The 27,348-nt window shown below is 42.9% G+C and overlaps 1 protein-coding gene across 2 annotated transcripts in view; it reads left to right on the plus strand.

The window, feature by feature from the left end:
• FBXO36 (F-box protein 36) overlaps nucleotides 1–27,348 on the plus strand; it is a 164,413-nt gene that overhangs the window by 34,520 nt on the left and 102,545 nt on the right. The window contains exon 2 of one of the 2 annotated variants that reach the window (XM_029615432.1): nucleotides 362–536. The exons of the other annotated variant lie outside the window; for it this stretch is intronic. Coding sequence (XP_029471292.1) covers nucleotides 489–536 — 48 coding nt within the window. The 5' untranslated portion in view covers nucleotides 362–488. The remainder of the gene's footprint in view (nucleotides 1–361; nucleotides 537–27,348) is intronic. 2 annotated transcript variants of the gene reach the window in all.

Below are 27,348 nucleotides of genomic sequence, written 5' to 3' on the forward strand. Positions count from 1 at the left end.
ATAAAGAAAAAAAAGCATGAATGGTTTACCAATGGATCAGCAAAATACATAGGAGGGAAACGATTTTGCAAAGCTGTTGCTTACAATCCAACAACGATGTATATTTTGCAATGTAGTGGGGAAGGGAAGAGCAGCCAGTATGCAGAATTATATGCTGCATATTTGACATTGAAAAATGAAAACTTATCTGAGTGTCATATTTTTACTGATTCATGGACCTTAGCAAATGGATTAGTTACTTGGCTACCCACATGGCAGAAGAATGAATGGCACATTAATAGTAAAGACGTATGGGGAAGAGAACTGTGGGAAGATATTTAGCAAATAGTGCAATGTACTAACCTCTTTGTTTTTCACGTAGATGTTCACTGTAAGACCGATTCCCTAGAGAAACTATACAATGCAATAGTAGATGAGCGGAGTAAAATCAAGTCGTCTTCAGTGGCAGTTCAAGATACCACTTCAGAGTCTCAGACAGGTTTGGCAACATGGGCTCACCAAAAAAGTGGACATTTGGCATTAAAAGCCACTTACAGGTGGGCAGACGGTAGGGGAATTGGTATTCCCTTGGATATAATTAAGACCATGATATTAAACTGTCCAATATGTCAACAACAACAAAGATCAATTCCGCACATTACACAAAGTCAATTACTAAGAGGTAAATTACCTGGACAAATTTGGTAAATGGACTATATTGGTCCTCTGCCAATGTCTCAAGGTTGTCAATATATATGTACAGCTGTAGATACATATTCTGGATATTTATTAACTGATCCCTATAATAGAGCTACTCAAGTTAATACTATTAAAACTTTAGAACTTTTTGCATTATATTATGGTAGTCCTTACAAATCCAAACTGATAATGGATCCCATTTTAGAGGACATACGGTACAAGAGTATGCTAATGAACATAATATTTATTGGATATATCACATACCTTATCATAAAACATGCCATACTGGGTCAGACTAAGGGTCCATCAAGCCCAGCATCCTGTTTCCAAGAGTGGCCAATCCAGGCCATAAAAACCTGGCAAGTACCCAAAAATAGTCTATCCCATACTACTGATGCTAGTAATAGCAGTGGCTATTCTCTAAGTCAGCTTAATTAATAGTAGGTAATGGACTTCTCCTCTAAGAACTTATCCAAACTTTTTCTAAACCCAGCTACACTAACTGCACTAACTACATCCTCTGGCAACAAATTCCAGAGTTTAATTGTGCGTTGAGTGAAAAAGAACTTTCTCAGATTAGTTTTAAATGTGCTACATGCTAACTTCATGGAGTGCCCCCTAGTCCTTCTATTATCTGAAAGAGTAAATAACCGATTCACTTTTACCCATTCTAGACCTCTCATGATTTTAAAGATCTCTATCATATCCCCCCTCAACCGTCTCTTTTCGAAGCTGAACAATCCTAACCTCTTTAGTCTTTCCTCATAGGGGAGCTGTTCCATCCCCCTGCAAGGCATCACGTGACCTTCCCCAAACCTCTTTTAATCCCTGCTATGCTAGTTGCATTGATCAATTTCTCGGGCAACAGATTCCACAGCTTGAGAGTATGCTAAGTGAAAAAGTACTTTCTATGATTTGTTTAGAATATGCTATTAGTTTCAGGGAGTGACCCCTTATATTAATATTATTTGAAAGGGTAAATAACCATGCTTTATTTACCTGTTTCATCCTATTCATCATTTTATAAATTAAACAAGTTGCAGAATTTTGAATATGCTGACACTTAGGAAGCCCTACAAACAAGGAGTTGCAATGGTCCAGAGATATTCACTCCCAATCATTGTGGGCCGCAAACTAGTCAAGTATTCAGGATATCCCTAATAAATATACATCAGATAGGTTTGCATACAATGGAGGCAGCATGCATGCAAATCTATCTTATGAATATTTATTAGAGTTATTCTGAAAACCCAACCTTTTGTGTCCCTCAAGGGTTGGGAGTGAATTTTGTTGCAAAGGTCAATATTCGTGGAAAATAATGTGCAGATCTGAATAACCATTCTCTGCGCTATCTTCCTCCTTGGGAAGGTCCTGTTGGACGAATCTAATTGATTATATTTTATGACTAAGTATTTCTTATATTTTATGTATGCTTTTATTTTATGTATGTTTTTCTTTTTTTTTTTAAATGTAAACCATTGTGATGGCATGTCTGAACGACAGTATAGAAAATGTGTCAAGTAAATAAATAAATCAATCATTTTGGTCACCCTTCCCTGTATCTTCTCCATTGCAACTATATCTTTTTTGAGATGCGGCGACTAGAATTGTACACAGATTTCAAGGTGTGGTCTCACCATGGACTGATAAAGAGGCATTATGACATTTTCCGTTTTATTCACCATTCCCTTTCTAATAATTCCAAACATTCTGTTTGCTTTTTTGACTGCCGCAGCACACTGAGCCGAAGATTTCAATGTGTTATCCACTATGATGCCTAGATCTCTTTCCTGGGTGGTAGCTCCTAATATGGAAACTAACTTTGTATAATGATAGCATGGGTTATTTTTCCCTATATGCATCACCTTGCACTTATCCACATTAAATTTCATCTGCCATTTGGATGCCCAATTTTCCAGTCTCACAAGCTCTTCCTGCAATTTATCACACTCCGCTTGTGATTTAACTACTCTGAATAATTTTGTATCATCTGAAAATTTGATTACCTCACTCGTCGTATTCCTTTCCAGATCATTTATAAATATATTGAAAAGCAGGGGTCCCAGTACAGATCCTTGAGGCACTCCACTGCCTACCCCCCTCCACTGAGAAAATTGTCCATTTAATCCTACTCTCTGTTTCCTGCTTTTAACCAGGTTGTAATCCACGAAAGGACTTCGCCACCTAGCCCATGACTTTTTACTTTTCTTAGAAGCCTCTCATGAGGAACGTTGTCAAATGTCTTCTGAAAATCCAAATACACTACATCTACTGGTTCACCTTTAACTACATGTTTATTAACCTCTTCAAAAAAGTGAAGCAGATTTGTAAGGCAAGACTTGCCTTGGGTAAAGCCATGCTGACTTTAAGAACATAAGAAATTGCCATGCTGGGTCAGATCAAGGGTCCATCAAGCCCAGCATCCTGTTTCCAACAGAGGTCAAACCAGGCCACAAGAACCTGGCAATTACCCAAACACTAAGAAGTTCCCATGCTACTGATGCAATTAATAGCAGTGGCTATTCCCTAAGTAAACTTGATTAATAGCCGTTAATGGACTTCTCCTCCAAGAACTTATGCAAATCTTGTTTTAACCCAGCTACACTAACTGCACTAACCATATCCTCTGGCAACAAATTCCAGAGCTTTATTGTGCATTGAGTGAAAAAGAATTTTCTCAGATTAGTCTTAAATGTGCTGCTTGCTAACTTCATGGAATGCCCCCTAGTCCTTCTGTTATTCGAAAGTGTAAATAACCGATTCACATCTACTCATTCAAGACCTCTCATGATCTTAAGGACCTCTATCATATCCCCCCTTAGCCGTCTCTTCTCCAAGCTGAACAGCCCTAACCTCTTCATCCTTTCCTCATAGGGGAACTGTTCCATCCCCTTTATCATTTTGGTTGCCCTTCTCTGTACCTTCTCCATCGCAACTATATCCTTTTTGAGATGTGGCCACCAGAATTGTACACAGTATTCAAGGTGCGGTCTCACCATGGAGTGATAAAGAGGCATTATGACATTTTTCGTTTTATTAACTATTCCCTTCTGTTGCGACCGTCGCTGCCCGACGTCGCCACTACGCCCATCTTACCTCTTTGGCAACTCCCTTTTTGCCTGTTGGAAGTTTGGCTGCCGCGGCGTCATCTTGCCGTTCTCCTCCGGCGTCCCCGGACCGGCTGGATGCTGCACACTGCCATGTTTCCCAGCAGCCTAAGGGCGCACGCGCAGCGCGGCCCTCAACTCAAGTACCAGCAGTGGTGCGAACCTCAGGGGCGTTCCCCTGAGGTGACGTCATCCTCACCGGATATTTAAGGTCTCAGAAATCGCTAATGAATCGAGTTAGCAAGGGCTTTCCTCCAGGTATCGGCGGATGGGATTCGCTCTCCGCATACCTTGCTACTCTGCCTCCTCGGACTTACCAGGGGTACCCACTCCTCGGGGGCCTCGCTTTCTCTTTGCTTTTCAGATTGCAGTCTGGAATCGGTACTCGCTCCTCCAGGGCCCTCGTTCCTGGACTTGCTGAATGTCACTTCTGCCAGGAAGTCATTGCTGGCTACAACACCAGTGAGTTACCATCACTCTCTCAGAGCGTTCCCTGGAACCAGGTACTCACTACTCGAAGGCATACTTCATTTCAGCTCCTGGGCTGCTTCTAAGAAACTATTGTGTGAGTGTTACCATCAAGGTTCTGTTCCTGAACTCTGCATACTCTGCCTACTCACTATATTCAGTTTCTCTACAGCTCAGTTATCCAGGATCGCTGTTCCAGTATCTGAGGGACTACAGCCCAGCCGGGCACTTCCAGCTCACTACTGCCATCTCCGGTGGTTCCATATACTGTTTAATAAAAGAACTAGTGTGTGCCTGTCTCCATACTCTTAAGCCTGACCGGTGATCCCTCTCGGGATCTTCCCCCAGGGGCGTGGTCATCTGCCACCGGCCCAAGGATTCACCCACAACTACTCGAACACTAACACCTTCCTAATAATTCCTAACATTCTGTTTGCTTTTTTGACTGCTGCAGCAGACTGAGCCGACGATTTTAAAGTATTATCCACTATGATGCCTAGATCTTTTTCCTGGGTGGTAGCTCCTAATATGGAACCTAACATCGTGTAACTACAGCAAGCGTTATTTTTCCCTATATGCAACACTTTGCACTTGTTCACATTAAATTTCATCTGCTATTTGGATGCCCAATCTTCCAGTCTTGCAAAGTCCTCCTATAATGTATCACAATACGCTTGTGATTTAACTACTCTGAATAATTTTGTATCATCTGCAAATTTGATAACCTCACTCATCATATTCCTTTCCAGATCATTTATAAATATATTGAAAAGCATCGGTCCAAGTATAGAACCCTGAGGCATTCCACTGTTTACCCTTTTCCACTGAGAAAATTGACCATTTAATCCTACTCTCTGTTTCCTGCCTTTTAACCAGTTTGTAATCCACGAAAGGACATCACCTCCTATCCCATGAAGTTTTAGTTTTCTTAGAAGCCTCTCATGAGGGACTTTGTCAAACGCCTTCTGAAAATCCAAATACACTACATCTACCGGTTCACCTTCATCCACATGTTTATTAACCCCTTCAATAAAATGAAGCAGATTTGTTAGGCAAGACTTCCGTTGGGTAAATCCATGTTGACTGTGTTCCATTAAACCATGTCTTTCTATGTGCTCTACGATTTTGATATTGAGAATAGTTTCCACTATTTTTCCCGGCACTGAAGTCAGGCTCACTGTCTATAGTTACCCGGATCGCCCCTGGAGCCTTTTTTAAATATTGGGGTTACATTAGCCACCCTCCAGTCTTCAGGTACAATGGATGATTTTAATGATAGGTTACAAATTTTTACTAATAGATCAGAAATTTCATTTTTGAGTTCCTTCAGACCCCTGGGGTGTATACCATCCGGTCCTGGTGATTTACTACTCTTCAGTTTGTAAATCAGGCCTACCACATCTTCTATGTACACCGTGATTTGGTTCAGTCCATCTGAATCATTACCTAAGGAAAACCTTCTCCGCAATGGGTATCTCCCCAACATCCTCTTCAGTAAACATGAAGCAAAGAAATTGTTTAATCTTTCCACAGTGGTTTTATCTTCTCTAAGTGCCCCTTTAACCCCTCAATCATCTAACGGTCCAACTGACTCCCTCACAGACTTTATGCTTCTGATATATTTTTAAAAGTTTTTACTCTGTTTTTGCCTCTGCGGCCAACTTCTTTTCAAATTCTCTCTTATCCTGTCTTATTAATGTCTTACATTTCACTTGCCAATGCTTATACTTTATCCTATTTTCTTCTGTTGGATCATTCTTCCAATTTTTGAATGAAGATCTTTTGGCTAAAATAGCTTCTTTCACCTCACCTTTGAACCATGGCGGTAATCGTTTTGCCTTCCTTCCACCTTTCTTAATGTGTGGAATACATCTGGACTGTGCTTCTAGGATGGTATTTTTTAACAATGGCCATGCCTCTTGCACACTTTTTAACTTTGTAGCTGCTCCTTTCAGTTTTTTTCTGTTTTTCTCATTTTCTCAAAGTTTCCCTTTAGAAAGTTTAGCACTAGAGCCGTGGATTTGTTTACTGTCCTCCTTTCAGTCATTAATTCAAATTTGATCATATTATGATTACTATTGCCAAGTGGCCCCACCACCATTACCTCTCTCACCAAATCCTATGCTCCACAAAGAATTAGATCTAAAATTGTTCCCTCTCTCATTGGTTCCTGAACCAATTGCTCCATAAAACTGTCATTTATTCCATCCAGGAACTTTATCTCTCTAGCATATCCTGATGATACATTTACCCAGTCAATATTGGGGTAATTAAAATCTCCCATTATTACTGCACTACCAATTTGGTTAACTTCCCGAATTTCTCTTAGTATTTCACTGTCCATCTTACCATCTTGGCCAGGTGGACAGTAGTATACTCCTATCACTAGAGTCTTCCCCGACACACAAGGGATTTCTACCCATAAAGATTCAATTGTGCATTTAGTCTCATGCAGGACATTTATCCTGTTGGACTCTTATGGTTATGAGGTGTTGGAGTGGATTCTTGGGTACTGCAGTGATGGCCACTCCCACGGGGAGGAGCCCCATGAGGAACCGCAGTACTAGGCTAGACTCTATACACGCAGACACAGAGAAGTTTTATTTATTGTACAGCTCGATGGTACTGCCCGGGGAGCAGGCAACAGTGGAGGTAACCCAGTGAAGTATTCCAGGGGCCCTCAGCAGAGGAGACCAGTCTCACACTCAAGTAGGTGATAGGCAGCGTGGCGTAACAGGGACAGGTCCCAGATGTAGACACAGAGCGCTGAAGCTGAAGATGAGACAGACTGAAAGGGTTAGTACTCACTGAAGCAGAATCTATATAGTTGAAGGTCCAGGCAGGCAGAGATTGATCAGTGGCAGGCACCAGATTAGGGAGAGCAGGCCCTCGAGGAGCGAGTACCCGGTATCCCAAGATAGGTACCTGAAATAGAGCAGAAGGGCCCCCGAGGAACGGGTACCCAGGTTAGCAAAGAAATACCCTGAAGGGCAGAGAGAGCTTCCTGCGGCAGCTGGGAAGTGGCAGAGCAGCTAAGACCGGAGGCATTCCAATCCTTGCTAACTCAGTTTGTTAGCAAACGAAGGGTAGGCTAAATACCAGGAAGCGATGATGTCACTCGGAGGGGACGCCCCCGAGGTTCCCGCCATGACGTGTATATAGATGTGGGTGTCGTGTGCGAGCGCATCCTAGCAGGCCCTCAAGAAAAACATGGCGAACACCGTCACCATTGCTGATCCGGGGACACCGGGAGAGCAGCATGAAGACGTGGCAGCAGCCATCTTCCCAAGGCTTGAGGAGAGAGAAGGAAGAAAGGTGAGGCACAGAAGTCAAAGCCGTCTGAGACCGGACGCAACAGTACCCCCCTTCAAAGGACCCCTCCAGACCACCTACCTGGCCTAGGTTTTTGAGGATGCGATCGATGAAATTGACGAAGCATCGCTTTGTCCATGATATTAGCCAATGGTTCCCAAGAGTTTTCTTCTGGTCCGTATCCCTCCCATGACAGGAGGTATTCCCAAACTCTGCCTTTCTTTCTTATATCAAGGATGGCATCAACCTTATATTTGATGTCGTCTTCTTCTGCATCAACTGGGGTAGGTTCAAGTGTCTTGGTGGAAAACTCGCTAAGAACAAGCGGTTTCAGCAGCGAAACATGGAATGCATTGTGAATCCACATAGCTGGAGGGAGTCTCAGACTATAGGTGAGAGAGCCCAACCGTCGGAGAATAGGAAAGGCTCCAACAAAGCGTGGAGCAAATCGAGCAGATGGAAGCTTAAGTCTCAGATGTTTAGTAGAAAGCCAAACTTTATCTCCAGGCTGGAATTCAGGAGCCTTGCTTCAGTGAGCATCATAGCCTTTCTTTGCTCTTTGTCCTGCTTTTTTGGAGCATCTCTTTAGTCTTTCTCCAGAGCTGCTGTATATTTTTGGCAATAGATTGAGCTGCTGGGGACGACACAGAAAGTGGAAGTGGTAAAGGTTGTCGTCGGTAGACCACTTCAAATGGAGTAGATCCAGTAGATGACGCTGGATGTGAATTGATGGCAAATTCAGCCCAGGGCACCAGCTCAGCCCAGTCATTCTGTTATGAACCAACATAGGTGCGGAAGAACTGTTTGAGAGTTCTATTCATTCTCTCAGTTTGGCCATTTGACTGAGGATGATACGCAGAGGTGAAGTCAAGTGTGATGAATTTCTTATATAAGGCTTTCCAGAAGTTTGCTGTAAATTGAGCTCCTGTGTCAGAAACAATATGTTTAGACATGCCATGTAGGCGAAAGATGTGACTGATGAATAACTTAGCAAGTTCCGTGGCTGATGGCAAGCCAGGGAGAGCCACGAAGTGAGCCATCTTTGAAAATCGGTCTACTGTAACCCAGTGGTATTCTTACCTCCGGAAAGTGCTGTTGCAATATGGGTCCAGGGCTCATCTGGTGCTGGCAAAGGTTGAAGCAGGTCCCAAGGTCATTCTGGCAGAGGTTTCTGTCTGGCACAATTGGAACAGGAGGCTACGTAAGCTAGAGTGTATTCTTTCATGGTGGGCCACCAATAGTACTTTTGTAGCTTGGCCAGTGTTTGCCGTTGACCAGGGTATCCGGCCAGTTTTGAATCATGAGCCCATCTTAGCAATTTCTTTCTTAGATTGCAGGGTACAATGGTCTTGCCTGGGGGTACCGGATGTGTAGCTGCGATAATCACTCTCTTCGGGTCAATAATATGCTGGGGTTCATCAGGTATGTCCTCTGAGAGGAAAGAGCGAGATAATGCGTCTGCTCTGACATTCTTGTCACCAGGGCGATATTTCAGCAAAATGTCAAATCTGTTGAAGAACAGGGACAACCTCGCCTGTCTATGGTTGAGGCACTGAGCATGACAGAGGTACTCCAGATTTTTGTTATCAGTGTAAACAGTAATCTGATGTTGTGCACCTTCAAGCCAGGAGCGCCATTCTTCAAATGCCATTTTTATTGCCAACAGTTCTTTATCCCCAATGCCGTAGTTCTTCTCCACTGGCGAGAAGCGTCAGGAAAAGAATGAACAGGGGTGCAAGATCTTTGAATCACCGGTCTGGCTTAGCACGGCCCCTACACCTACATCAGAGGCATCGACTTTCACAATGAAGGGTCGAGTAGGGTCTGGAGACATGGTTTGCTTTGAAAGGCATCTTTTAACTTCTGGAACGCAGTCACAGCTTCCATAGACCAAGTAGTAGCGTTGGCTCCCTTCTTAGTCAATGCTGTTAATGGAACAGTCAATGAAGAGTAATTTTTAATAAAGGTCTGGTAGTAATTGGTAAATCCCAAAAATCGTCTTAGAACTTTTAGGCCCGTGGGTTGTGGCCATTTTTGAAGACTCTCAAGCTTCTGAGGGTCCATTTGGAAACCATTGTTTGAGACAATGTAACCTAAGAAGGGCACGGATTCTTTATGAAATTCACATAAATTCACATTTAGACAATTTGGCGTACAAGCGGTTCTCGTGAAGTCTCTGCAGAACTCTTTTGACATCTTCCTGACAGGATTGCAGGTCCTGAGAAAATATCAAGATGTCGTCTAAGTAGACAACGACATATTGGTAGAGTAAATCATGCAGATATTGTTCATCATGTTTTGGAAGACAGCCGGGGCATCACTAGGTATTCAAAGTGTCCATCCCGGGTATTAAAAGCCGTCTTCCATTCATCACCAGCGCGGATGCGAACTAAATTATACGCTCCTTTGAGGTCAAGCTTGGAGAATATCTTGGCTCCCTGTAACCTATCAAGATAATTGGTAAAGGGTAGCGGTCCTTTATGATGATCTCATTCAGACCTGTGTAGTTAATGCACGGATGTTACATTCCGTCCTTTTTCCCCACGAAGAAAATTCCTGCGCTGGCCAGAGACTTAGAAGGTCTTATGAAGCCTTTCTGGAGATTCTCCTGGATATATTCCGACATCGCCTTATTCTCCACTACGGAGAGGGGGTAGTCCCTTCCTTTGGGTGGTTACGTATTTGGCTTCAAATTAATTGCGCAGTCATATGATCTGTGTGGAGGTAACACATCAGCAGCTTCTTTTGAGAATACATCTTGGTAAGATGCATATTGAGGTGGCAACCCAGGCAACAACGGGGTAGTTGGCATGCCTGGTATTGGAGAGACTTCCATTAAGCATTTGCCATGACAATCTGGACCCCAACGTGAAAGCTCCAAAGTGGTCCAGTTGAATTGTGGCATGTGTTTCTGCAGCCACAGTAGCTCAAGTACCAAAGGGTGCATGACCTTCTCTAGCACAAAGAAGGAAATATTCTCTGTATGAAGAGCACCGGTAATGCAAGCTCACTGGTTCTGTAAGCAGAGTTACTTCACCCGGTAAGGGAGCAATGGAGACGTGATAGTAGTGGTAGGGATCCACAAGTGTTCCACTAGACGTTTCAAAATGAAATTTCCCCCTGCCCTAGAGTCTACTAAGGCAAGGGTCTGATATTCCAAAGGCCCGCAGATTAAAGATACTGGAAGAGAGAGTGAAGGAGAGGGTGCAGTTAGACCTAAGAAGAGTCCTCCCACAGGACTTAGGTCTGGGAATCGTCTCTCATTAGAAGTCAAATGACTATGGCCCAATTGCATTGGTTCTTCTTCACCAGCAGCAGGTCCTGGGAGTGTAGGCCTGGGTACAGACTTGACATGAATCTCTCCCTGGAGTGGTCTTCTGGGACTCTTGACCTCTTGAACTTTGTTGCGAATTCAGCGATCAATCTTTGCTGTCAACTGCATAAGTTCCGCTAAGTTCTCGGGCATCTCACGAGTCACCAGTTCATCTTTCAACTGGGAGTTCAGGCCTTCAAAAAATAGTATTTTCAGGCACCTAGGGTCCCAATGTAATTCAGAAGCCAACGTCTTGAATTCAATGATGAAGTCTGGTAATGGTTTGTTATCTTGTTTTAGATGAACCAAAGCTGATCCTGCTATCGAGTACTGGGCAGGGTCATCAAATACAGACTTAAACAGTTCAGGAAACTCAGCAGGATCATTCAGGATAGGGTCATTGTGCTCCCACAGCAGTGAGACCCAAGCCAGTGCTCTTCCATCCAAATACGAAAGGATATAGGTGGTCTTGGCATATGCTTGTAAGGAAATAATTAGGTTGCAGAGAAAAGTGCATGCAACATTGATTAATAAATCCTCTACACTTCCATTCACCCGCGAAGTGTGTTGGAGCAGATAAGGGAACTGTAGACTTGACCGTCACTTCTGGCGGTGTAACTTCTTTACCTGTGGCAGCCGGTGCATTCATCTGTGCGTGTAACCAATTAAAGGCAACAGTTAAATTGTGTAACAAATTCTGATGTTTGGAGATTCGCTGGGCCAGGCCCAGAATGGCCTGCAAAGCTGAGCCGAATCCATGGAGTTAGCAGTCTGTTATGGTTATGAGGTGTTGGAGTGGATTCGTGGGTACTGCAGTGATGGCCACTCCCACGGAGAGGAGTCCCGTGAGGAACCGCAGTACTAGGCTAGACTCTATACACGCAGACAAGGAGAAGTTGTATTTATTGTACAGCTTGATGGTACTGCCTGGGGAGCGGGCAGCAGTGGAGGTAACCCAGTGAAGTAGTCCAGGGGCCCTCAGCAGAGGAGACCAGTCTCACACTCGAGTTGGTGATAGGCAGCGTGGCATAGCAGGGACAGGTCCCGGATGTAGACACAGAGCGCTGAAGCTGAAGATGAGACAGACTGAAAGGGTTAGTACTCACTGAAGCAGAATCTGTATAGTTGAAGGTCCAGGCAGGCAGAGGTTGATCAGTGGCAGGCACCAGATTAGGGAGAGCAGGCCCTCGAGGAGCGAGTAGCTGGTATCCCAAGATAGGTACCTGAAATAGAGCAGAAGGGCCCCCGAGGAGTGGGTACCCAGGTTAGCGAAGAAGTACCACGAAGGGCAGAGAGAGCTTCCTGCAGCAGCTGGGAAGCGGCAGAGCAGCTTAGACTGGAGGCATTCCAATCCTTGCTAACTCAGTTTGTTAGCAAATGAAGGGCAGGCTAAATACCAGGAAGCGATGACGTCATTCGGAGGGGACGCCCCCGAGGTTCCCGCCATGATGTGGATATAGACGTGAATGGCGTGTGCACGCGCACCCTAGGAGGCCCTCAGGAAAAACATGGCGAATACCATCGCCGTTGCCGATCCGGGGACACCGGAGAGAGCAGCATGAAGATACGGCAGCAGCCATCTTCCCAAGGCTTCAGGAGAGAGAAGGAAGAAAGGAGAAGCACAGAGGTCGAAGCCATCTGAGACCGGACGCAACAGACTCTATGCCATCCTGGACATAAAGCGCCACACAGCCTCCCAGATGCTCCTCTCTGTCATTATGATATAATCTGTACTCCTGTATAGCACTGTCCCATTGGGTATTCTCCTTCCACTATGTCTCTGAGATGCCAATTAAGTCTATGCCTTCATTCACTGCTATACACTCTAATTCTCCCATCTTACTTCTTAGACTCCTGGCATTAGCATACAAACATTTCAAAGTGAGTTTTTCGTTTGTATTTACATTCTGCTTTTCAGTTGACAGGGATAAATTTGAATCTTTTAGCTCAGGTGAGTTTTTAATTATAGGCACTTGGACTTCTTTTCTTATTATTGGAACCTCTGTGTTAGGATGCCCTAACTCTAATGCTTTATTAGTATCTTTTTGAAGATACCTCCCTCTGAACCATGCACTGCTGAGCGACTGTCGGCTTTCCCCCTTGTTCTAGTTTAAAAGCTGCTCTTTCTCCTTTTTAAAGGTTAGCGCCAGCAGTCTGGTTCCACCCTGGTTAAGGTGGAGCCCATCCCTTTGGAAAAGACTCCCCCTTCCCCAAAATGTTCCCCAGTTCCTGAATCCCTCTTCCTTGCACCATCATCTCATCCACGCATTGAGACTCTGGATTGATTGAACGAACGAACGGGTTAATAAAGCAGCAATTGGCGAAAATTGGGACCATTAGGAAATTGGAAGCCAAATTTAATAGAGGCCTTGCAAATTTTAAATAGACCTATCGGAGAAGCAGAAACTCCTTTAATGAGAATGATCACTCCTAATTTGCAGATTAAAACTAACTAAACATGAGCAGGTAGGATATTGGGAAATTAAACCAGGAGCATTGCAACCATACAGAGCAACTTCTGGCTCTGCTGGATTAGACTTGTACTCGTTACAAGCGTGTCGACTAAATATTCAGGAAATTCGAGTAATAGAAACAGGGATTGGAATTAATTTGCTAAAAGGATATTTTGGGTGGATAGCACCTAGATCTGGATCCAAGGATAACAAGTATTAGGAGGAGTTATAGATGCAGACTATCAAGGAGAAATTAAAATAAGAACATAAGAAAATGCCATACTGGGTCAGACCAAGGGTCCATCAAGCCCAGCATCCTGTTTCCAACAGTGGCCAATCCAGGCCATAAGAACCTGGCAAGTACCCAAAAACTGTCTATTCCATGTTACCGTTGCTAGTTATAGCAGAGGCTATTTTCTAAGTCAACTTAATTAATAGCAGGTAATGGACTTCTCCTCCAAGAACTTATCCAATCCTTTTTTAAACACAGCTATACTAACTGCACTAACCACATTCTCTGGCAACAAATTCCAGAGTTTAATTGTGCGTTGAGTAAAAAAGAACTTTCTCCGATTAGTTTTAAATGTGCCCCATGCTAACTTCATGGAGTGCCCCCTAGTCTTTCTACTATCCGAAAGAGTAAATAACCAATTCACATCTACCCGTTCTAGACCTCTCATGATTTTAAACACCTCTATCATATCCCCCCTCAGTCGTCTCTTCTCCAAGCTGAAAAGTCCTAACCTCTTTAGTCTTTCCTCATAGGGAAGTTGTTCCATTCCCCTTATCATTTTGGTAGCCCTTCTCTGTACCTTCTCCATCGCAATTATATCTTTTTTGAGATGCGGCGACCAGAATTGTACACAGTATTCAAGGTGCGGTCTCACCATTCACATATAACCGGAGGACCATGTAGCTCAATTATTAATTCTTCCGGTTCTTATGTCCTCAATTGTAACAATAGATCCACCTACTCTAATTACAATTAGAGGAGATAAAGGGGTTGGATCTACCGGAACTCTATGAAGTAGAGCTAAAGTATGGGTGCAGTATAAAAAAGGGACACCAGTACCTGCAGATGTAATTGCACAAGGACAAGATAACATGGTATTGATAATAGAATCAGGACAAGATAAATGGAAATATGTACCCGCACTTAAATGTTATTTGCGTGAATAATTAATAATTCCTGTTCCCCTTTTTAGGTCCTCTGGTGGATAAGTGTGTAAGGGGTATTTTTGGTCGAGTTTATTACCCCGGGAACTGAAGTAAAATGGCAAAATACCACTACTTATAAATGGAATTGGATGAATTCAACATTGACACGTTGACAAGATAATTATATCTGTAAAGCCAATCAAAACTGTACTATAGAAAAGTTAATATTTAGTGGGAAATTTTCATTATGGAAGAGAATAAAGGGGAATGGATGATTATTTTTATAACTATTTGCTGAGAATGAAAAAGTGCAACTTCAATTATCAAATGAAACTTCTATTAAATGTTGTAATCTTGTATTAGTTTGTTTAGTAAATACTAACATACAAGCTATACTAGCTTGTATGAATAAATGTAATAGCCAAACTAATATTTATAATACCACTATATATATGAATAATCTCACTGTCTTTTAATGCATGAATAATACTAAATTGTTAATAGAACTTGGTGGGCGGAATTTATAACTATTTTAATTACTAGGCCAGTTATTACTAATGATACAATTATTAGGATACCTCATACTTGCATGCAAACTGCCCATAAAATGCAGAAACATATTTATGTTAACATTACATTCCATTTATTTACTTACTGTAAACAGTAACGAGCTTGGTATGATGCTTTATTAGGTGGTGTAGGTACCGGGTTTGATGTTATTAATGCAATTGACCAAGAAGAAATTTTAATGAAAGTAAACTGGGGAAGTGTAGAAACAGCACAGGCCATAACTATTCAACAAATGGATTCCCACTATTTTCCAATCCTCTGTAGAGAGTCTGCAGTATGATCGCACCTTTTTAACTTTATTTAATGCCTCACAAATAGAATAATTGAAATTGAATACAAATATATCTTTATTCCTTAATTGAACTAAATGTAACATGCAATTATTATATGGTATTATTCAAAAGAATAAGATGCAATCTGATTTATTAAATAATCCAAATATATGGTATAATGTTTTCAACAAGTTTATCAAACCTGGCCACTGGATATCAAAGGTCCCAAGAAACAAAGCGGTAGCCGATCCAGTGAGCTGTGTAACAGTGACGACAATGGGAATCGGATAAAAACAAGCCCTTTATTAAAACGCCCGACTCTGGCCGAGTTTCGCTCCCTTGCACAGAGCTGCCTCAGGGGCAACTAGAAATGGATATATAAATGATTAATACACATATATATTAAAAAATGAATTACATATATATGAAACTAAATATAGACTTACATACATTCAAAATATACCAAAAAATTGTCATATTATAAAAACATAAAAACAAAATAACTACATATATATGTGTGTATAGACTTATGGATACAAAAACTTAAATGACAACATGTATGTATGGCAAACATAAAACAGGTATGAACAGAGTGTAAAATGCAGTGTGTTGGGAATAAAAAATGAACAAATGAAAAAATGCAAAGAATGGAGAGAAGGTGACTTTGTGTCATATGCAATATAAAGATATATAAATCTCATGGAGTCAATATTGGTTACAAACCAAATTATTAAGACAATGTGTAAAATCTGAATAATTTAATCACAATATATCCAATGCTTACTTCATTCAACCAGGACTTGAAATGGTCAATGTAGAAAATATCGCATTGGTTTTCCTAAGCAAACAAAAACAAACGGGTCAACTAAATAAATGAAAAAAATGAAAAAAATAAAAAATAAAAAAAATCAAACATGTGGAAAAAAAAAATAATAATAATATAGAAAAAAAAATATATAATGCAAATGTGAAACAAGAAGAAATAGAAAAACAAAAAGCAAAAAATAATGAAAAACTGGTGAATCAAAAAGAATTATTAGTGTATCTGGAAGAGTCTACCTACAGCGAGGTTGATTTCACACCGAAACAATTAGATTTTCTCTTAACCACATAGCGGTGCTATGTGATACCAGCAATGAAGTCAAAAGCGTTCAGTGTATATTAACTGTAATGAACAAAAGAATATATGATCACATACAGTACACATCAACTGTGTGATCAATGAATTGATTAACCCATATATATTATTTTGTAGTCTTAAGAAAAAACGGCAAAAAACTGACACAGAAACAGCTTATACGTATTCTTGGACAATACTGCAATAACTATGATTAAAGGACATGCTCCATTTCGGACTGCCGACTCACAGTAAATTTGGTACTTACAGAACTATACACTCTAAACCCCGTATTATAAATAAAAGCTATCAACCACGTCAAAAAATCAGTGCTTATAGAAATATGTACTCTAAAAGATAAAAAATTCTTTTGTATACTATGAATAAAACCGGCTTATTTTCTGATTGTCAAAAACACCACAGGTATAAATGCCTACAAAATTAAATCCTATAGAGGCTAACTGATCTAACTAACATCTTTTTGGACAATGCGGTGAACAGAATCAATACTTACATCCAAAATGATGAGCAGTCTTTCAACTTGTCAAAAACAAGAACGCCGGTGATGACGTTATTTATACAAGTTATCGCGATAACCTAGACTATTTTTGCGCCAAAAATATGAAAAAAACAAAACACTCTGAATCTATAAATTATGGTAAAAAATGATAAAAAATGATGTGAACTGAATAGTTAATGCGACTTTATAAAAGAAACCCATAGAAAATATATGTAATTGATTAAAACCGGATGACTTTAGTACTGTATGTGAACCACTGCTGGTAGTGCCCTGAATATCTCTCATTGAATAACAATGTGTGTTATAATCTAACTTGAACCCCAAAAAACAAACCATATGTGCATCACGAATGAAGGATGTAATTTCATATGAATGGTCATCAAGATATGATAACCACTCAGAAAATAAAACCAAAATTATGAATAAGATAAAAATAGATAATAAAAAAATAAAATAAAAAAATAATAATAAAAACTAATTAATACAAAAAGTGACCTCATGTAAAAAATGAAAAACATATTAAAACCATATTGACTCCTGTATAAAACATAAAAAATATTAAAAATGACACAAAGTATATCTTACAGATACACTCCCAGATCTAATTCACTATTGAGACCTATTGGTGTCATATGGTATAATGTTTTCAACAAGTTTATCAAACCTGGCCACTGGATATCAAAGGACATCAAAGACCAGTGTAATGACTATTATTGTTCAGGATGAATTATGTTTTTTAATGTTGCCAACACTGACTTATTATGTAAATTCATTGTCATACCTATGATATTTGGTTCACAGATAGATGCTTTGCAATATTGGCTCCCAATGATCGTAGGAACCTATATTGATATGCAAAATAATACTCACTCATTGGACTCTTGCATTGATACATTTTCAGGGATAGTTTGTAATTTACAATGTAAAATATACAAGCCTTGTTTATTACAACACAGACTTAGCATTTGTAAATGGACTATACTTCCTTCTGATTTTACTATGTTAATAGAAATAGCTGCACAAACTGTATGCATAGACATTGATAATAATTATTTTACTAGTCAATATAATGTACCAAACCCTTTTTCGGGATGTTTTTATAACATTACCCATATTACTTGGGAAGTTAATGAATACGCTTTATTACCAGATGATAATTTTACAATCACTCAAGTATGGACACCCGTTCTATTACTAATGTTTAATGCTACTCTGTCTTTACCAAGATTACATTGTTGCGCATCCCATCCACGCTCGGCCTGTGCCCAGGCCTGCTCACCTCACTAAGTCCTCCACGGGTCCCAGGTTGTCCTCCCCAGCTGCATCAGCGAGCATAGCCAGGCCTCGGCGTCCTGCAACGGCGGTCGCCGGGCCTTCCACCTCCAGCCAGGCATCATGATGGGGCTCGGCGTCCTCCTTGGCTTAGGCCCCACCCCTAGGCACGAGTGTGCGAACCGCCCGATCCCTTAAAGGGCCAGGGGTGGATCCCAGCTCCGTGGTGCACCCTGATTGAACACTGTATAAGAGGAAGTGCCTGCCTGCACTTCCTTGCCTTGGCAATCGGGTCGATCACGTTGTGATATCAGGTTTGCCTCTGCGTTTCCAGCCTTTGTTCCAGTTTCGTTCCAGTCCTGTTCCAGCGTCCTTCTGTTCCAGCGTCGTCCTGTTCCTGGGTCTCCCCAGGTAGTACCTCTTGGACTGTCTTCTCGGTACTGACCTCTGCCTATTCTTGACTATGTTTGATCACTGCCTGGATTTGACCTTTGCCTGTTTCCTCGACCACGTCTGCACACTGCCTGGAACCGACCTCTGCCTGAACACTGACCACGTCTGCATGCTGCCTGGAATCGACTGTTACGACTGTCTCTGCCCGACGTCTCCACTCCGCCCTCCTTAACTCTCTGGTGACTCCTCCCGCGGTTGACGGACGTTTGGCTGCCACGGCGTCTGCCTGCCGTCCTCTCCGGCGTCCCCGGTCTGGCTTGGGTGCTGCCTCCCACCATGCTGTCCAGCTGCCTTAGGGTGCGCGCGCCGCGCAGCCCTGCTTCAAATACTTTCTTTGGCGCGAACCTCAGGGTCGATCCCCTGTGATGACGTCACGCATCCCGGATACAAAGGCCTACACTACTGCTAGCTAATCGAGTTAACAACAGGTATTCGTACTGGTGAACTCCTTACGGATGGGATTCACTCTCCGTACCTTGCTACTCTGCCTCTCCATTATTGGACTTACTGTATTTGGGATACCCGTTCCTCGGGGGCCTCTCTCTTCTCTTTCAGGTCGCTGTCTGGAACCGATACTCGCTCCTCGAGGGCCCATATTCCTGGACTCGCTGCCTGGACTTCACTTCTGCCTGGAAGATACCGCTGTGTACACCATCAGTGAGTTTCCATCTACTTATCTCTGAGCTGTTCCCTGGAACCAGGTACTCACTCCTCAAGGGCCTGCCTTTACTTTAGCTCCTGTGCTCCCTACCAAGAAAACCGCTGTGTGAATACTCAACCAACAAGGCTCTATTCCAGAACCCTGATATACTTCATTGTACTCACTATCTCAGTTTCTCTTCACTACAGCACAGCCATTGTGGGATCGCTGTTCCAGAGCCCTGAGGGACTACAAGCCTGGCTCCTCAATACTGTTAATAAAAGATCTATCTGTGTTGTGTGTACCTAAGCTGAGCCTGACCTGTGGCCCCTCATGGGACTTCCCCCCCCCCCCATGGGCGTGGTCAGCAGCCACAGTCTCCAAGGGTCCACCCAAAACCTTACAAACAATAACACCGACCTCTGCCTGAACACTGACCACGTCTGCCTGCTGCCTGGAACCTGACCTCTGCTTTGGCTGACTACCCATGGACTGACCATTGGAACTTGGACATTGGAATATTTCGCATAAGTTATTAGAATTCTGTACACAATGTATAAAACTTCATCTATCTGACCATCTACCTTGTACAAAGTTGACCTTTTTTTAGAGCCTTCCCCGGAAGGCACAGTTAACTATGTTATTGTAACCCAACGGTGGCTCCCTCTCAGTCACCTGTTCTTTTCCTTCTCGGCCTACGCTTCCACCCTTTCCTCGCCTCTCCTTTCCATCTGCTCCCTCTTCCCCCCTCCCCTGGTTTTATGTATTTTCCCCTTTTTGTTATATTGTAAACTGACATGATGTCCTCACGAATGTCGGTATATCAAAAGCCAAATAAATAAATAAATAAATAAAACTTGACCCCCCCTGCTTTGACTGACTACGCAGGGACTGACCACTGGTATTGACCCCTGCTTTGGCTGATTATGCTACCTTGACTCTGGCCTTGACCCTTGCCATACATTCAGAGACTCTTTTCTGGCCTGCTCTAGTATCCCAGACTCCAAGCCTGAACATCGACCATGCACCCTTGATCGTGGTGGGAACACCCCTGAACTTTCTCTCAAGGAGATCCTGCGAGGCCCACCTAAGACCAGGCGGCCCGGGTAACCAAGGGCTCAACCCAAGGGAACCCGCGGGTTGCTAGTGGTGAAGCTCCAACTAGCCTCTGTCTCCTCTTGTGCTCCGCCTCCTGGTGGCAGGTGCTCTCTGGGTCTGACCAGGGAGCCTACCAATCCTGCACAAGGCCAAGGGTTCACCTCCCTGGTGCAACATACATGATATTATGCAGAAGTCTCAAATTTTAAGAAGAGAATTAATAAAATGTAATAAAATGTTAGATGATAGCCTAAAACAAGCAATAATTGTAAAAGATAAGCTAATAGATTTATCTTCACAAATTAAAAAGGATATCGCTCATCATTGGTGGGATATGTTTACTAGTACTCATTCCGCCAGTTCTGACAGATTCCTTATCTGGATTGTACATCCAGTTATAATCATTGTATGTATATTAGTACTACTAATAATTTGGAATTGTTATTTAGTATATAAAGTACGAAAACAACTTACTACAAAGGTGATGGCGATAAATTATTTGGCGATACAGAATCAATAGTCAAAGGACCGAGATGTTTTGCATTGACTTCCAGAAGAACTAAACATAAGAACATCAAGCCCAGCAACCTGTTTCCAACAGAGGCCAAACCAGGCCACAAGAACCTGGCAATTACCCAAACACTAAGAAGATCCCATGCTACTGATGCAATTAATAGCAGTGGCTATTCCCTAAGAAAACTTGATTAATAGCCGTTACGTTAATGGACCTCTCCTCCAAGAACGTATCCAACCTTTTTTGAACCCAGCTATACTAACTGCACTAACAACATCCTCTGGCAACAAATTCCAGAGTTTAATTGTGCGTTGAGTGAAAAATAATTTTCTCCCATTAGTCTTAATTGTGCTACTTGCAAACTTCATGGAATGCCCCTTAGTCCTTCTATTATTCGAAAGTGTAAATAACCGATTCACATCTACTTGTTCAAGACATCTCATGATCTTAAAGACCTCTATCATATCCCCCCTCAGCCATTTCTTCTCCAAGCTGAACAGCCCTAACCTCTTCAGCCTTTCCTCATAGGGGAGCTGTTCCATCCCCTTTATCATTTTGGTTGCCCTTCTCTGTACCTTCTCCATCGCAACTATATCTTTTTTGAGATGCGGCGACCAGAATTGTACACAGTATTCAAGGTGCGGTCTCACCATGGAGCGATATAGAGGCATTATGACATTTTCCGTTTTATTAACCATTCCCTTCCTAATAATTCCTAACATTCTGTTTGCTTTTTTGACTGCTGCAGCACACTGAGCCGACGATTTTAAAGTATTATCCACTATGATGCCTAGATCTTTTTCCTGGGTGGTAGCTCCTAATATAGAACCTAACATCGTGTAACTACAGCAAGGGTTATTTTTCTCTATGCAACACCTTGCACTTGTCCATATTAAATTTCATCTTCCATTTGGATGCCCAATCTTCCAGTCTTGCAAGGTCCTCCTGTAATGTATCACAATCCGCTTGTGATTTAACTACTCTGAATAATTTTGTATCAACTGCAAATTTGATATCCTCACTTGTCGTATTCCTTTCCAGATCATTTATATATATATTGAAAAGCACCGGTGCAAGTACAGATCCTTAAGGCACTCCACTGTTTACACTTTTCCACTGAGAAAACTGACCATTTAATCCTACTCTCTGTTTCCTGCCTTTTAACCAGTTTGCAATTCACGAAAGAACATTGCCTCCTATCCCATGACTTTTTAGTTTTTTTAGAAGCCTCTCATGAGGGACTTTGTCAAACACCTTCTGAAAATCCAAATACAGTACATCTACTGGTTCACCTTTATCCACCCGTTTATTAACCACTTCAAAAACATGGAGCAGATTTGTTAGGCAAGACTTCCCTTGGGTAAATCCATGTTGACTGTGTTCCATTAAACCATGTCTTTCTATATGCTCTACGATTTTGATCTTGAGAGTAGTTTCCACTATTTTTCCCGGCACTGAAGTCAGGCTCACTGGTCTATAGTTACCCGGATTGCCCCTGGAGCCTTTTTTAAATATTGGGGTTACATTGGCCACCCTCCAGTCTTCAGGTATAATGGATGATTTTAATGATAGGTTACAAATTTTAACTAATAGATCAGAAATTTCATTTTTTAGTTCCTTCAGTACCCTAGGATGCATACCATCCGGTCCAGGTGATTTGCTACTCTTTAGTTTGTTAATCTGGCCTACTACATCTTCCAGGTTCACAGTGATTTTGTTCAGTTCGTCTGGCTCATCACCCCTGAAAACCATCTCTGGAACTGGTATCTCCCCAACATCCTCATTAGTAAACATGGAAGCAAAGAATTCATTTAATCTTTCTAGAATGGCCTTATCTTACCTGAGAATGGTAAATATGTGTATAAGGATGGCTCTTGCTTCTGCTCCGCTAAGACCAAAAAGTCCTTCTTCTGCCCCGACATGACCAATGAGTGATCACCATAGTTACTTAAATAGAACAAGACAAGAATGAAATGTGTAACTATTCTCTGGGTGACTGGCCCCCGCCCTGGGATAGACACTGGAACATTCTGGTAACTGCACTGTTATGAACATAGTTACATGAATTGTTTGTTACTCTCTATAAAAGCGGGAAGCTAGGCGGTTTTTGTCAGAATTCTCACCTGTGGGTGGATGCATCATGCAGGGACTTTTCCGATTGTGAGACTCCTGGCAAAATCTGTCCCGGGGCTTCCCAGCTGAAGTGCAGCCTGGATGTAGGTATAAATTAGGATCAGTGATGTATCTTTCTTAATCATTGTTACATTTGTTATACAATAATGACTGTATATATCTCCATTGAAAATCTATAAACAGTTATTTAATATTTAAACGTTTAGGAATGCTGCATGATTTAAAAATAGCAATACACCCCTGAGTATTCGAACTGCACAGTTGCAGGGAAATCCTCCGATATCTTGCCTCCCACTTCCCAGGGTCACATCAAGATTGAAAGGGTCCATCGAGCCCTAGGATCCAAAATGGCAAACCAGCCATGTGATATCATAGCGTGCTTCCATGAATACGCTGTAAAGGAACAGATATTTTCTCTAGCCCGGAAATGCTCATCTCTCCAGTTGGAAGGTCAGGAAATTCTAATTTTTGCAGACCTGTGACCCTCAACACTCAAGAAAAGACAAGACATGAGGCCTATAACAAATATTCTGCGAAAGAGAATATTCGATACTGCTGGCTCCACCCATTCAGGCTTTGTTTCTCAATAAGAGGCTCTTCTTATTGAGTGCAAACTGCCGTGGAAGCTACAGCAATTTTACAAGAAGCTGGCTTTACAGTAGAGGATGCTCCTTGGTGGCCCTCGATGGTATAGGATGCTTCTTGGTGGCCCTCGACAATGGGCCAGCAGAAAGTGGGGGAAAGGATAGCAGGTGCCTCTGCAGAAATTTGGAGGGTTACGCACCCACTACAGAAAACCCTTGACTTTACTGTATTGACTTTTCTTACTACCATTTTTGAGTCACATTTACTAACTGCTCTGGTGGCTGAGAGTTATGTTTCTCACAGGACAAGCAGGATGGTAGTCCTACATATGGGTGACATCATAAGGATGGAGCCCAATCACGGAACACTTTTGTCAAAGTTTCTAGAACTTTGACTGGCACCTACTGGGCATGCTCAGCAATGCACTGACCCTGCATCCAGCAGAGGTCCCCCTTCAGTCATCTTTTTTTCCTTGCAGCAGTAGCCACGCGGGTTAAGGAGCTCTCTTGAGATTCCTGACAGGAATTTTCCTCACGGAACTTCTTTCAAAAATTTAAAAAAAAAAAATTCTACCCCATAGGGGACCCCTATCGATATCCATACTCCGCTGTCGAAAGGTAAGGTTTTCACCTTGTTGCAGTCTATTCCCGTCGCGTTATCCCTTCGGGGCCTACCAGCCATCAACCACACCGTGGCTAAATTTTTAACAGAGTCATGGCGTCAGGTTTTCGTCGGTGCCCCGACTGTACTCGGACAGTGTCCATCACTAACCCACACGGAGTCTGTGTTATGTGTTTGGGGTCTGACCACGATGTCCTAACTTGCACCAAATGTGCCCAAATGACACCGAAGGGCCGTAAGGCTTGTTTAGAGAAAATGGAGTTTCTCTTTCAGTCAAAAACCCCGACTCCATCGATAGCTTTGACTTCATCCGAGCCGGTGCCATCAACTTCTCGCCAGCATTGTGACACCGCTGCTGCCCGACCAGCGTTGACGATTCCAAAGGTGTCGATTCCTTCCTTGCCTCCTCAAGAAAAGTACCAAGGAGATCATTGTGAAAGACGTTGACACAGTCATCGTAAGGCTCAGTCCGCCGATCCAGGCAAGCCTTCGGCATCAACGTCAAGAGAGCCACCGACAAAGAAGCCTCGTCCAGAAAAGGCCCCATTCTCTTCTGTGACCAGGTCACCGAGGCGTTCCCCACCATCAGTGGTGCCGGGATCCGTGATTCCACCTTCACCAGTGGACCCTCTGGCTACGCCAGTGCTGCCTCCTACTCCGGAGCCAGGGTTCCACGCCCCAGGCTTCCGTGAGGAGTTAGATCGGATGATCCAAGAGGCCATCGATAAAGCACTTCAGGGCTTCCAACCTCCATCGACGCCAGTACCAGTTCCCGAGCCAGTCATCGATCCGATTCCCATAGCGCTCGCACTGCTACTGGGTAGACTGGTTGCATTGATCGGTGCCCTTCCACCGATGGAACCGAGAGCACAGGTGTGTCCGGTGCCTTCCACATCGATTCCATTATCATCGGATGATGAGGAAACACCAATACCCATTCCACTGTCTCGGATTTTACCACTGACTCATCCATCGATGTCACCGGCCCCTTCGGTGCCTCCATCGATGCCGTCGGTGCCACCTCCGATGGCACCGATGCCTAGGCCTGGTCCTTCAGGATTAGCACCATTTCTCCCCGCTGGAGTCCCACTAGGTGCTGGAGATCAGCCCTATGATCCTTGGACCGATGATTCATCCCAACATACAGATGATCTGCCATCAGAGCCCTCTCCCCCAGATGAAAGACGACGTTCTCCACCAGAAGATCTATCTTTTATTAATTTCATCAAGGAAATGTCTGAAACCATTCCTTTTCAACTTCAGACAGAAGAGGACTCTATGCACAAGATGCTGGAAGTACTCCAATTTCTAGATGCTTCTAAAGAAATCATGTCTATACCTATTCATGAAATCCTGCTTGATCTCCTGAAGAGAAACTGGGAACACCCATGTTCGGTTCCACCTGTCAACCGCAAGACAGATGCCACCTATCTTGTGCAGTCAGCTCCTGGGTTCCAAAAGTCACAGTTGGATCATCACTCTGTTGTTATTGAATCAACCCAGAGAAGGCACGATGTTCAAAACCTCATTCCTCCATACCTCCAGGGAAGGAACAAAAATCCCTGGATGCTTTTGGCAGGCGTGTCTCCCATGGCTCAATGCTCATATCTCGCATTGCCTCTTATACATCACCCAGTATAATAGAGACCTTCTTAAGAGGATCCAGGATTTCTCTGATTCTTTACCAGAGCAACTCCAGGCTCAGCTTCATACTCTGGCTCAAAAAGGTCTGGATGCTGGAAAGCACGAGGTCCGTGCTGCATATGATATCTTTGACTCTGCCTCTAGAGTGTCTGCAGTGGGGATTAGTGCAAGAAGATGGGCCTGGATAAAATCCTTGGAGGGGTTAATTAATGCAGCATGCATTTTTCATTACAGCCTACCCTCTTTCCTACTGAAGCTTCCAAGGTTACCTACATCTTATCATTTCTAGAGGGACGAGCCTTGGCTTGCGCTTCACCGTTATGGGAACTTGAAGATCCTATCCTGAATAACCTATCAGGATTTCTCAAACTTTTTAAGTCTGTCTTTGATGATCCTGCTCACCAGACTGTTGCTGGATTTGCTTTACTCAATCTCCAGCAAGGTAACAAGCCACTCACAGACTTCACTATCTAATTTAAAACATTAGCAACCGAACTACATTGGGACACTGGATGTCTTCGTGCCATATTCATGGAGGGCCTCAACTCTCGCTTAAAGGACGAATTAGTGGCTCGTGATTTGCCTGATACCCTTGAGTCCCTGATGGAACTGGCTGGGAGAATTGACCGCCGTATTCGAGACTGAACTCAGGAGGCTAAGAGTTCATGAAAGTCCAAGGTGGGGGCTATCCATTCTAAACATGTGCCTACTGCTTCCAGTCTACTGTCAACTCCCTTGGAAGAGGAAGAGCCTATGCAATTAGGCTGAAGCCAGTTAACTTCCAAGGAGAGACGTTTTCGTAAACGCATGGGGTTATGCATGTATTGTGGCCAGTTGGGCCAAGATATCCAAATTTGTTTCATCTGTCCAGAAAACCGATGGGCCTAGGACCTGCAGGAGGACTTCTCCTGGGCCTCACATCTCCTACTCCTCCATTATCACTACCAGTCTCTCTGCTCTACAGAGGCCTTGAATTTCAGACTCTTGCTCTCATCGACTCAGGTGCCGGAGGTAATTTTATTCTAAAGCGCTTGGTTGAACATCTACGGATTCCTACCACACAAAGAGCTAAACCTTTGCTACTATCATCTATCCATGGAGAACCACTTCCTGGAGAAGTTTCTTTAACTACCCAGGCCATTGGCATGCGCACTGGAGCTTTACATTCTGAATCCATCTCATTTTTAATATTGGAAAAGGCCATGCATCCGGGAGGTACTGGGGCTGCCTTGGCTTCAAGATCATATGCCTCAATTTAATTGGGCCACTTTGGAACTGTCCCGGTGGGGGCCTGACTGTCATGGCCGGTGCCTCGCGGAGGTTTCACCGCTCATTTGCATGCCCACTACACCATCGTTACCTGGCTTACCTTCTCAATATGCCTCCTTCCAGGATTTCTTTTCAAAACAAGAAGTGGATG

Source organism: Rhinatrema bivittatum, chromosome 9, assembly GCF_901001135.1.
Source record: "Rhinatrema bivittatum chromosome 9, aRhiBiv1.1, whole genome shotgun sequence".
Lineage (NCBI taxonomy): Eukaryota > Metazoa > Chordata > Amphibia > Gymnophiona > Rhinatrematidae > Rhinatrema > Rhinatrema bivittatum.